This window comes from Camellia sinensis, chromosome 2, assembly GCF_055761805.1.
Source record: "Camellia sinensis isolate YWXY chromosome 2, ASM5576180v1, whole genome shotgun sequence".
Taxonomy (NCBI): Eukaryota; Viridiplantae; Streptophyta; class Magnoliopsida; order Ericales; family Theaceae; genus Camellia; species Camellia sinensis.
Window position 1 is genome coordinate 226,740,937 of NC_138962.1, and position 12,723 is coordinate 226,753,659.

The 12,723-nt window shown below is 35.5% G+C and overlaps 3 protein-coding genes across 5 annotated transcripts; 2 read left to right on the forward strand and 1 right to left on the reverse strand.

Annotated features, from left to right (window-relative positions):
- Positions 1-212: 212 nt before the first annotated feature.
- LOC114290102 (serine/threonine-protein kinase WNK8) lies at positions 213-6,174 on the forward strand. 2 transcript variants are annotated; one of them, XM_028233993.2, is made up of 7 exons: positions 213-2,181; positions 3,044-3,081; positions 3,225-3,452; positions 3,542-3,762; positions 3,856-4,013; positions 4,126-4,519; positions 5,061-6,174. In XM_028233993.2, exons 1-7 carry the CDS (start codon positions 2,053-2,055, stop codon positions 5,942-5,944), a joined length of 2,052 nt encoding a protein of 683 aa, XP_028089794.2. In that variant the 5' UTR covers positions 213-2,052; the 3' UTR covers positions 5,945-6,174. The 2 variants fall into 2 exon arrangements, with proteins under 2 accessions (XP_028089794.2, XP_028089795.2); XM_028233994.2 differs by lacking the exon at positions 3,044-3,081.
- On the forward strand, positions 494-1,159 carry LOC145819465 (uncharacterized). Its single transcript, XM_082913465.1, has one exon. The coding sequence runs from the start codon at positions 494-496 to the stop codon at positions 1,157-1,159; it is 666 nt and encodes a 221-aa protein (XP_082769591.1).
- Positions 6,175-9,784: 3,610 nt separating the features above from the next.
- Positions 9,785-12,716, reverse strand: LOC114290103 (uncharacterized). Of its 2 annotated transcripts, none has more exons than XM_028233995.2 (4): positions 12,476-12,716; positions 12,107-12,254; positions 11,906-11,996; positions 9,785-10,130 (listed from the first exon to the last, which is right to left on the reverse strand). In XM_028233995.2, exons 2-4 carry the CDS (start codon positions 12,218-12,220, stop codon positions 10,000-10,002), a joined length of 336 nt encoding a protein of 111 aa, XP_028089796.1. In that variant the 5' UTR covers positions 12,221-12,254; positions 12,476-12,716; the 3' UTR covers positions 9,785-9,999. The 2 variants fall into 2 exon arrangements, with proteins under 2 accessions (XP_028089796.1, XP_028089797.1); XM_028233996.2 differs by having other exon boundaries at positions 12,436-12,556.
- Positions 12,717-12,723: the final 7 nt, after the last annotated feature.

A 12,723-nucleotide genomic window follows, 5' to 3' on the forward strand; every position in this document is an offset into this window, starting at 1 on the left:
GGTATGCTTTTTATGCTCAAGCTTGTGAGTTGAATAATGGATTATCTTTGAGAGATATTGAGTACTGACTTGATCGTCGGAGTACCCCCGGGTGGCGAACCACCACCGAAGTCTTCTCTTTCTGTTGCAGGTTAGTCAGGTGCCATCTATTCTACCGGTGCTCTCCAGCTAGATACTAAGCCGGCAGTGTGGTCAGAAAATCACCCACACAGGATCATATCCGGAATCATCCAATAGAGGGGAAGTCAAACGCCGGTTTTGGAAAGGGGTTTGGTACTTACAAATTTCGAACAAGATTAAGGGCTTTGCATGGAAGGCATGCTTGAATATTATCCCAACCCGGGACCGGTTATGGCAACGCCAAGTGCGTGTTGAACTTGGGTGTGACTGTTGTAACGAAGCTGTGGAGACTTTAGTGCACTGTGTTAAGGAATGTGACGTGGCGCAACAAGTATGGACTGCTAGCCCTTTAGCTTTCATTACAGTTATTGGGATGGGGTATGATTTTTATCATTGGGTAGTTGAGATTGAGAAACAAGTTGATGAGGCAGGCTTGGGGTTGTTCTTTGTACTATGTTGGGGCTTGTGGTCTGCTCGAAACCAAGCTATATTTAACAATGTTAAGCGGGTTGCGACGGTGATTGTGCAGAGAGTGTGTGCTTATTTACAAGACTTCTGTCAAGTCAGAGCCCAAGTTCAAGGATTGAGGGTTCGTCCTAGTCTGTCAAGATGGAGGCCACCTCCAGTGGGTGTGTTCAAGATTAATTTCGATGCGGCGACTTTTGGTGCTTTGGAGGCCATTGGGGTGGGTGTGATTGTTCGAGAGGCACATGGTAACGTTCTTGCAGCCATGTCGGAACGACTTCTACATTGGGTTGATGCGGATTGTGCTGAAGCTTTAGCAGGGGCAAGTGCGATTGCGTTTGGAGTAGAACTGGGTCTGCGTCATATTCACTCAGAGAGGGACTCTTTATCCATTATTAAAGCTTTCCACTATGAGGATCAAGTGCTCTCCTCGTTTGGCCATATTCTCCAAGGTGTTGTGTATACAAGCTGCTGCTTCACCAGTTTTTGCTGCTCACATGTGTTGCGCAATGGAAATAAGGCTGTTGATGGACTAGCTCGTATAGCGGGTCATGTGACCGGTAAGAGAATTTGAAGGAATGAGGTGCCAACTGAATTATGCAGGATTATTCGGACTGAACCTGTTTAACTTTTATTTGTAATGACCTTTCTAAAAATAAATAAAAAATAAAAATAAAAATCTCAAAAAGAGGTAAGTGTAATTTATCTTAGATATTTGATTTATAATTTTTTTTTTTTAAAACAAAGTGCAGCTATACGCGGCCAATGTTCACCTTTTTGGAGTCAAAACTTTGATTGAAATCAGCCAGCGCCACCCAAGTGTTCGTTATTTCCCCGTCTTCCGCACCTCTCTCTCTCTCTCTCTCTCTCTCCTAGAATCAATCCGACCATCCTCAATCTTTCCTTTCCCAACTCTTCCCCCAAACCTCCCACTTTCTCTCTCCCTCAACCCGTCCATTTTCTTTTCCATTTTTTCTCTCCCACCACCACCTCCATCATCATCAACATGAACTACTTTCTGGGTTTCGATTTTGAATGACCCAAATCAACACACAACCCACAAAAATGGTGATTCGGAGTAAGTTGAGGTTGGTGTTGGGTTTGGTATGAGGAGGGATCGAATCTTTGTCATATGGCATTTGGGTTTTCTGTCATGACTCGTTTCGCCTCTAATTCATCACCATCCTCTTCTTCTTCTTCTTCATCATCGTCATCGTCATCGTCATCGTCATCAGCATCGAGCTCTTTGGATCTCGATGTTGCTCCTTCCAAATGTCGGTCCCAATTTCGATCGACATTCGACCCTTATTCCATTGCTTCCGAGACCATTGTCTCCGATCACCCCTGTTGTATTCAGTTCGGAGTCCTTTGATTAGGCTTTGAACCCTGATCTTCTCTCTCTTCTTCTTCCTCTTCTTCTTCTTCTTCTCTTTCTTCTTCTTGGTAGCTCTTCGGTTACTCGCCGGAATGATGAATTCCGGTACTGGGTTGTTGGGTTTGTCTCATTCTGGCTCTGGTTCTGCAGAGCCTCCTTCTACTCCTAAATCTGATGGTGCTGACTACGTAGAGAAAGATCCCCGGGGTCGATACGTTCGGGTAATCTTCACCTTTTTGTCAATTCTTGAATTTGCATTGTATTGTTTTGTTCTTGTTATTCGAATTTGAATTTGGTATCATTTCTAATTTTTTTTTTTTATTATTCAAGTATGTGTTTCGGGTTATCTACTGCATTGTCTTGTTCTTGTTTATTGAATTTGAATTTGGTATAATTTATAATTTTGTGATTGAAGTGTGTGTTTTTCTGTGATGGGTTGTGTTTGTATTGAAGTTGCAGCCTCGTGTTCAAGCTCTTGCACATGTTGTTATGGTTAATGTTTTTCCATTGTCCTGTATTAATGTATTTCATGGTTGCCGTTATTCCTTTCTTTGTCAAATGTGAGTGATTATTGTTTCCCCTTTCTCATAAGTGTTGATGTGTTGGTTCATTGTCTTCTGTTGGGCAATTGAGAAACTAGAGGACCTCCAGGAAAAGGTTTAATTTTTCAATTAAGAAAATGTTTAACTCTTTTATATGATTTTTTGGCCAGCGTTATTTTAGTTGGCTTTTTTGGCTTTATATGAAAAGATGTAGAGAAAGTAGAGAGAGTGATGTGATAATTTATAGTGGCTTTTCGGCTAAAATTTACTCTTCTAAAATGGAAATAGTGGTAAAACCTTATTAGCAGGAAACTTCTATGGGCCCTTGCTCCTCCTCGCTCTCGCATCGTGCAACTACGAGGAAAACCGATTAATTTATGGTTTCCTCGTCTTTGCTTTTCTTTGGTCTTCTAGGCAACCAAACTTTAGAAAGTGTGGGTTTGATTTATGTGCCATATTTTGTTCGTATGAGAGTATTCAATTTCTTGCATCGAGTCCTTATTTGTATGGCGTTGATCTTGTCATTTTTGTTCTTTGGCAGTATAATGAAGTCTTGGGCAGGGGTGCATTCAAGACTGTGTATGGCTCCAAAACTTTATCCTTCATTGATGTTTTCACAACTCAGCATATTAGCTATGGTCAAAATATCAATATATTGTTAAAAGGAACTTTTATTAACTCTGTTGATGGTGTTGTTTTGTTTCCTTGATTCTTCTTTGTAGCTACAAGGGTTTTGATGAAATTGATGGAATAGAAGTAGCTTGGAACCGTGTGAGGATTGATGACATGTTGCAGTCGCCAGAGGATTTGGAAAAACTGTATTCCGAAGTTCATCTTCTTAAAGCATTGAAACATGAAAATATCATCAAGTTCTACGATTCATGGATTGATGATAAGAAAAAGACGATCAACATGATCACTGAACTCTTCACATCTGGTAGTCTGAGGCAGTAAGTCATCTTTATCGTTTCTTATGAGTTCATTCATTTGTTTCACCGGTTAGTGTTCTTGAAGTAATCATGTATATTTTGTCTATCAGATTTCGTAAGAAGCATAAAAATGTTGATATGAAGGCTATAAAGAATTGGGCAAGGCAGATTCTCCGAGGTTTAGACTATCTTCATAGTCAGAACCCACCAATTGTTCATCGGGACTTAAAATGTGACAATATATTTGTTAATGGAAACCATGGAGAAATTAAAATCGGAGACCTTGGATTGGCAACTGTTATGCAGCAGCCTACTGCTAAGAGTGTTATTGGTAGGAGCACATTTTCTTTAATTTATTTATTTTTTAAAAAATAAAAATAAAACTTTATTCAGAGTGCTGAAATTGTTTTATTTTTCACATTAGGAACTCCTGAATTTATGGCTCCGGAGCTGTACGAGGAGGAATATAATGAACTGGTGGATATATATTCTTTTGGAATGTGCATGTTGGAAATGGTTACTTTTGAGTATCCTTATAGTGAGTGCAAAAATCCAGCACAAATCTATAAAAAGGTTACCTCTGTAAGTTCACCCATCTTTAGCTTCATCATTCATTTTTCTGGGTTGGTAGAAACTAGAAACAAGAAAGTTGAAATTCATTTACGTGACAATTGAACAATGTGTTGGATTACAGGGAATTAAACCTGCGTCCCTTGGCAAGGTGAATGATCCTGAAGTTAGGAAATTCATTGAGAAATGTCTGGTTCCGGCGCCTCAAAGGTTGCCTGCTAAGGAACTTCTTAAAGATCCATTTCTTCATTGTGAGACTCTAAAGGAGCCCGTTCGTGACCCATTAAAGTTACCCAACCAACTTTCTCGATCATTAAGTTTGTTGAACTCCGGACCCCATTCCATGGATATTGATCCTGAATATAACAACTCTGTATGTACAGACTCCAACAGCGGGAGTCCACGTAACCCAGTCGTAGAATTCAAGAGGATGCATCAGAACAATGAATTTAGGTTGAGGGGGGTAAAAAATGATGACAACTCAGTGTCGTTGACCTTGCGAATTGCAGACTCGGGTGGTAAGTTTATGATTTTTTTCACTTGTTTTACTCTGCTTCATGCTTCATAGGGGGTGACTTCTAGCTTTTTACTTCAGTTAAGCTGAAATAACATGTTTGTTGTAGCTTATAGCAAAATAATTAAAGCTTATTTCAACTGATTTAAGGTCAAATAAGCTGATTTTAAAAAGCTGGCTAGGGGGGTGCATCTCAGCTTTCTGCTTGTATGAGAAGCTGTTTTTAATTAGAAATTTACTTAAATATCCCTCATATTTCTCAAAAATTACCATTATGCCCCTATATAAAAAATCCATCCCCTTATTTCTCCTATACTTCCAACCTCTATGGCTAATAAGGGCAAAAAAGACAATTATACAATAAAAAACTACTGGACAGCTTCTTTAAACAAACAACTCTGCAATTTAAATCTATAATCCAACCATTGCATCAAACATAAACATGTTAAAAAGGTTTTGCTCAAAGCTATAATCTATAATATATTCTGAAAGCTACACCAAATGGGCCATAGTCAATAATTTCTGATAGTTTTTCTTACTTGCAGGCCGAGTAAGGAATATACACTTTTTATTCTACCTCGATTCTGACACTGCACTCTCGGTTGCGGGTGAGATGGTTGAACAATTAGAGTTAGCAGATCATGAGGTAGCGTTCATTGCCGAGTTCATCGACTACTTAATAATGAGAATTCGACCCGGTTGGAAACCTTCATCAGATTACAGTATGAGTGGAATGAAAAGTCCATGTGTACCGTCTTCACCAATAACCGCCAATGAACCAAAACCAATTGAAAATCCATGGGATACAATGCTAACATGTCGTGCTTCACCCCAATTAATGGAGTTGAAAATTAATACTCAACAAGGTCGAGCTCAAAGTGTTCAAGCTGGGGAAGATAGCTCGCATAAGAACTCTGATTGTTCTAGTCCTAATGCTGATCTTCAAAGTTCTCCGAGTTTGGCACATTTGGAAGATGACGAATCACAAGCTTCAGCTTCTTTTGGGGTAATGGCTGAAGATGCTCCAACAAAGAACGATAAAATGGGTGGATCTATCGACTATGGAATCGATGAAAGCTCCAAAGGATTTAGTGGGTATGAGACTGAGATAGAGTTCAGGGATTTTTACTATGAAAACTCACAGGGAAATGATAGTGCTGGAGACTTGACATTGTTGAATGAATTTGCAAAGAGCTCAGAATTGTCCTCCTTTGTTGATTTTGGAACTTCTAAAGTTATGAGGTTTACAAGCTGTTGGTCATCTCTGTCCTTGTCGGAGAAAGATCAGGATGTTGAGCTGAAGTTGGAGCTTGAAGCAATTGAAACACAATATCAGCAATGGTACCGAGACCTCTCGAGGATGAGGGAGGAAGCGATTGAGGCAACTAGGAAGAGATGGATGATCAAAAAGAAGCTGGCTGTTCACTGAAAAATAAGAACTTGTTATTAGCTTTCTGAATTCATTTATTGATTTGGGCTGTGAAGCGAATTTTTTCTTTTTCATTGTCTGCAACTTGCTTTAACATTCTTACGTATGGGTTTGTAAGTTTATTGTTTGGAAAACATTCCTGTACTGCATGTTGCTTGTTTCTGTGGCACTCATGATTTCTGTGAATCCCTTTTATGTACTTGGGAAGGGAAGATCAAGTTGATTACCTAGTTTTAGAGTGTATTTAGTGGTCATGTTTTGTTAATTGTTTACTTCAAGTTCACATTGTTGCTCATCACTTTGACACTATATCATTATTTCACATTTGATTTTATTTATAAGCCATACAATTTTAGGCTTGAACAGTGAATAATTAAGGTCTGGTTGGATAATGTTATCATTTATTATTATTTTTTATTTTTTTTGGGGGGGGGGGGGGGGGAGGGGAGGGGTTGTTAAAAATCAAAATTTTGTTTTGAAAACAAAAATAAAGAAATATATTTGATGAGTTGTTAGTAGTGAGGTGATTGGAAGTAGAGGGTGGATGGATGTAGTGGTAGGCAGTGGGGGTGGATGGATAGAGGTGGCCACTAGAGTGGAATCCGGATCCTCGGTAGCCTTTTCCGGTAGCTTTTTCCTGTAGCAACCCAAAACGACGCCGTTTTGGGGCAACTTTTCAAGAAAAAAAGAAAAAAAAGAAAGACAGAGCAGAACTTAGAAAGGAAAGGGGGAAGAAGAAAGATGCAACAGTGGGTAAACTCAGAAAGGAGAGGAGCACGGATGAAGCAGATGAAGGACATGAGGAACGGTTCCGATCTGTATCGCCTTGAAGAGATTGGCAAGATAATCAATTGAAGAGATCCAAAACGATCTGTAAGATTTCCTCAACATTTTTTTCTGTTCCGAATCATATTTTTTGTTTGATCTGTACATACAAAAAATAAGATCTGAGACCATTTGATCCAAATCATACAAATAGCATCGCCTTGAAGAGATCGGAACAAAAAAATCACGTGGGTTTGTTTTGGAACATACAAATCATTCATGAAGTTTTTTTTTTTTTTTTTGGATATATACATATAATTGAAAACAAAGTGGGTTTTCAAACAAAGTGGGTTTTCAGGTTTATGAAGTTTTCGAAGTGGGTTTGAAATGAAAACAATTTCAAACTCCAAGATCAGATTCATATACAATTTCAAACTCATATCAATATTTGAAAACAATTTCATATATACATATATATATATATATATGTATGTATATTTTGTGGGTTTCATTCATGAATTTTTTTTTTTTTTTTTTGGATATATACATATATTTGAAAACAAAGTGGGTTTGAGAACTTCAAAGATCAGATGCATGAAATTTTCGAAATACAATTTCAAGCTCATATGAAAACAATTTCATCTATATATATATATATATGTACATATGTGTGTGTGTGTGTGAGAGAGAGAGAGAGAGAGAGAGGTAGGTGTACACTTGTAATGGGTGTTGTGATTCTGCAAACAGATCATTTGCAATTTGTAATATTAAGTGGTTTACTGGGTGTGGATTTTTTTTTGTTGTGATTCTTCTTTCTTATTCTTCTTCTTCCTGGTTTTCATCTTTTCTTCTTCCTGGTTTGCCTCTATCGGACTTCAATGGCGGGAAGATCAATCCTAACTCTATAAAAATCAGAAAAAACAGAGAGACACACACAAAAAAAAAAAATTCGATTGTTGCTCCTCTTCGAACACAACCCCATTTTTCGACGCCATTAATGGGTTCTTCCCCGAGTTCTGTTCTTCTTGGTTCTTCCCCCTCTCTCAGTTCTGTTCCTTTCTTTCTTTCTTTTCTTTTTTCTTTTTTTTTTTTCTTGAAAAGTTGCCCCAAAACGGCGTCGTTTTGGGGCGCTACAGGAGAAGGCTACAGGAAAAGGCTACCGAGGATCCGGATTCCACTAGAGTGTCATGGGAGTGGTCAGAAGGCTAGTGGAAGATAGCTGGAGGTCGGTGCTGGCTTGTTGCGGCAAGAGGTGGGGGAGAATAGAAAGTGAAAACTTGTTTTGAAAACAAGTGAAGACACTTCGGCTCCGTTTGGTAGAACTTTGTAACTATGATTTGAGAATATGAGTTGTATTTTGAGTTTGTGTGCTTCAGAATTATGATTTGAGTGTAGAAAATTTGTTTGGTTATGGTTTTTGAATAAAGTGTTGAATTGAGTGTGGAATTGAGTGTAGAATTGAGTTTTGAAAGTTTGATTTGACATGTAAAGTAAGAAAATTTGTTTGGTTATGAGTTTTGAAAAGAGTTTTCAAAACTTAATTCAAATTGTTATAACTCATAACAAAACACATTACTTTCACATTATTGAAAATTTTGATCAACACTCATAACCAAACTCTTTTTAAAATTCAATTAAAAAATTTATTATTAACAAAAAATAACATTAATCAATTTTTTAATTGAAAATACTACAAAGGAAATAATTTTTTTTCAAAATAAATATTCAAAAAATTTAAATCATAAATATTTAAATAATTTAAATAATTTAAAAAATTTAATAAGTAAAAAATTAAAATAAATATTCAAAAATTTTAAATCGTAAAAATTTAAATAATTTAAATATTTAAAAAATTAAAATAATTTAAAATTTTAATATTTTAAATTTAAAAACAACTCTACACTTAAATCGTAACCAAACACATAAAACAAAACTCAATTAAAAAATTATTTTTAAAACTCATAACCAAACACATAACTCGAAACTCCATACTACTTTCACAACTCTACACTCAAATCGTAACCAAATACATAACAAAAAAATTAAAATATTTAAAAATATTTTTATAAAATAGAGTTTGAATTTATTTTTATAAAATATTTTAAAATTTAAAAAATTAAAATCGTAATATTTAAAAATATTCAAAAAATTAAAAAAATTAAAAAATTAAAAAAATCGTAACATATTTAAATATTAAAATATTTAAAATCTTAACAAAATTAAAATATTTTTAAAATATTGATTTGAATGGAGTTTTGAAAAGAGTTTTGAATTATGTGTTTGGTTATGAGTTTTGAAAAGTAATGATTATGTTTTGAATTGAGTTTTGAGAAATGAGTGTAGAATTATGATTTAAAAACCCTAAACAAACACCACACTCAAAAGAGAGTGTGGAACTAGATTTTGAAAACTCCACCAAACGGAGCCTTCTTTTTTTATGTCGTTTCAAAAAATTATAAAAATCTTGGAATGAAGTATACTTTTTGAAAACAAAAACAAAACCAAGTAAATTTTCATTTTTATTTTCAAAACCAATGAAAACAAATATGTTAACGAGGCCTTCATTGGTTGAGTAATGCTACATACAAAATTAAATTTAAAAACTTGTTTTACCAACGTGAGCTGCTCTTTTCATATTATTCATTTTTCATAATTCCAAAGTTTTATCTTTGTGTGACACATCTGTAAGTAAAAAATAAAAAATAAAATTGTTAATTTGTATAACATTCTTGTTAACACATACTGTCCTGTAGCTCTCACACTGGGCTATTAGAATTCAAACATGCATGATGACAAAAGCATGAAATTTCACAAGAAGAGAACCCAACACAAGCATAACAGTTTAAAGCCATGTGTATCTTTTTTTTTTTGTTCATTTAGTTTTCCTCAGTCAAGTTTTTTGACGCATAGCAACAATGGCTTCAACAGTTTTGATCCAAAAGCGTTCTGTGGCAAGAAAAGGCTTGTCACCATAGTATTTCAGCAAAAGGCTGGTAAATTTCACAATTCAGAACTAGTACAGCAAAAAACGAAAAAGAAATTCAACCAGCACCAGATAAATTTCAACCAAGACAATGGAACAAAATGCCACGATCTTTTATTTGATTTCATTGAAAATTCACTTTTTATTTTTTTATTTTAAGTTTTCAAAAATTGATATGGGGAGCATTATGCTTAACCCCCCTGCATATCCGAGAAAAAAAGATGTTTAATAACATTATCTGATGAAATCCAAAACTGGAAAACCAAAAGTGAATAAGACTCGACAAAATGAAAGACAGCAGCAACATTTAGTCTTCACGCCACTGGTGCCTACATTTCTCATTCAAGCACCAGTAAAATGTTGACATAGGCTCATCAGCTGACCTGATCTGCATTTGCTGGAAAACAGCCTTCCCGAACCCGCAATTTGGACACGTTGCTACAGAACAGGAGAAAAAGAGGGCATTAATTAAGCCATACCATAGCATTATAATGCTTTAGCTCATAAATTAAGGCCAAGTTTGGCATAACCTAAATAATACAAAAAGTCAAAAAGTCACTATCCTATTTAAGTCACATCATCTTATTTAAATCACATCACCTCTCTAACACATCACATCAAACCTAATCCAAGCCCAACCCATATAAGCCAATAAGTCAAAAAGTGCATTTTTCTAGAACATCCAAAACCAACCCTAAGTTAGGACACACCAGGTTACGGTAGTTGATATTTCTGTCAACTTACATCCTATTAAGTCTTTAAAATTATGGTAAATATAGATTAAATGACTGCTACACCATTGGTGACTCTCTCTCTCTCTCTCAAAACCTCATTGAAGACTGTTTCTACTCATTCTCTTGGCCATAAACCTTTCACTTAGACCATATAACTCCTACCCAGAGTTGGTTTCTTAAACATGGTAATATCATCTTGAGCAAACTATTTAATTTTATCCTCAATAGGTACATTTTACTGTTTGCAGATGCATTCATTGCTAAGCTCTCTCTTATATTACAGCTAATCTATCATTAACAAGTTTATTTTGCACACATTTTCATGTCTAGCAAATTAGGGTTTTGCAACAACTTAAGAGAAGAAGAAAACAAATGTACAAGGACGAAAAAAAATACAAGAGTACACAATTTAACTATTTGCCTCGTGACACAATCTAAATATTTGCCTGGAATAGGCATCATCAATGTTTACAACATGTAATTTTTAACTGTTATGCAGCCCGTGGATGTTGAAAACACACCATGATGCAAAACAAGAAAAATGGGCAAAATTGGAATTGCACATATAGCATGCCTTGTGCATTGTACAATCATGTTGAGGGTTATTTTGAGTCTTATTTTTATTATTTAGGTTAAATACTGTTGGAACAAGTTTATTAGTATTTATTAGGTTGTAATGCTATGATCTTTGGCAGTTCATATCACTAGCCCACAAGCATGAGCACCATTTTCAACTAAATCCCCAAAGAATCGTGGACATAAAAGTGAATAACTCTATCAAGTTGCCTTTGGTTTTACAACAATCATGGCGAAATTGCAGACCACTTGAGAAACACACAAAGAGATCAATAAAAACAATGCTCAGAAAAAGTTTCAATTCTACGTTATGAACAATAACTACAATTAAAAAGAAAAAAACTAAAAACCAAATCAATCAAACTAAGAAAAATGAGTTATCAAGTTGGAAATCCCATTCTTTGCTGAAAATAATGAGTATCAGGTTGGAAATCCAAACAAGTGTATATATCTATACATACATATTTCTGTTAAACAAATTGTTCCCATGTTTATATATTTGTATGTATCTATATATATCTGCTAGAAGAAAAAGAAAATTTGTCCCCATGTTTGAATGTGTGTACATATATACATATATCTGTTAAACAAATTTAGAAATTAATTTAATTGGATTTTATTTTCTTTGCTAGAAATCAAAATATGTTTGCATGTGTTTATATTTGATGATTTCAGCAATTTCGGTTAATTGTGTGAACGGCAGTAAAAAAAAAGGGAAGAATCTCGATATTGTTAGTTAAAGTAAGAAAAATTTCTGTAATTATTGAAATCACAGGAGAGGATTCTGTATTTATCAGAAATCTCGGGGCAGGCAAGTGTAATTTACCCAAATGGAAAATAAAAAGAAAAGAAGCAAGATCAATATTCGAGGTAAATATATATATATATATATGAGACAGATACCTTCAGTTGTGGGCCCATTCTTCATATCATCTTTGGAGAAGATGGGTTCTATCTCTTTCTTAACTAAATGTTGCCTTCTCTTTATCTTGACCTGTAAAATGCTCAAATGGACACACTATCATTAGAAGAAGAAGAAGAAGAAAAGAAAAAGATAAAAAATAAAAAATAAAAATCCATTAGAGGGTTTATTAGGTGAATTACCTTGGCCTCTAAATTACAGACATATGGACAAGTTGGGCAGAAGAATCTGGCAGGGCGGCTCATATGGGGCAACTCATACTGCAACAAGATCCCACAAGTTGGGCAGAATTCCATCTGCCTAAGCTTGAAGCACAGACCCACCCTATAACTGTAATGGAGTTATTTCTCAATTCAGTGCAAAATATATTGTATGCTTACCAAAAAGAAAGATACAACTAGAAAATCTTAGAATAAAGTTAAAATGATACCCTATCAACAACAACAAGAACAACAACAACAACAACATGTTATGTTAAGCGAATAAAAATCATAAAGAGGTAGGTAGAGACTCTGATTAGGGTTTCAGAGAAGGAGAGGAGATAGAGATACCATGGCTGCTGAGCCTGCTGTTGCTTGCTGTTACAAGCCGAAACCAAAAATGTCTGCTCTGCAGATATAGAGAGAGCGAGGGAGACAAGGGCTTAGGGTTTTGATATTTCGCTTTTATTTTGGTAGGGATTCACAACTAGGACTCGCCGGGGCTTTGATGAGTTTGGGCCCACATGACTTGGACTGGGCCTTATCAAAACAAATGGCACAGAAACCTTATCTTGAAGGAAAATGGTATACGCTCCCAA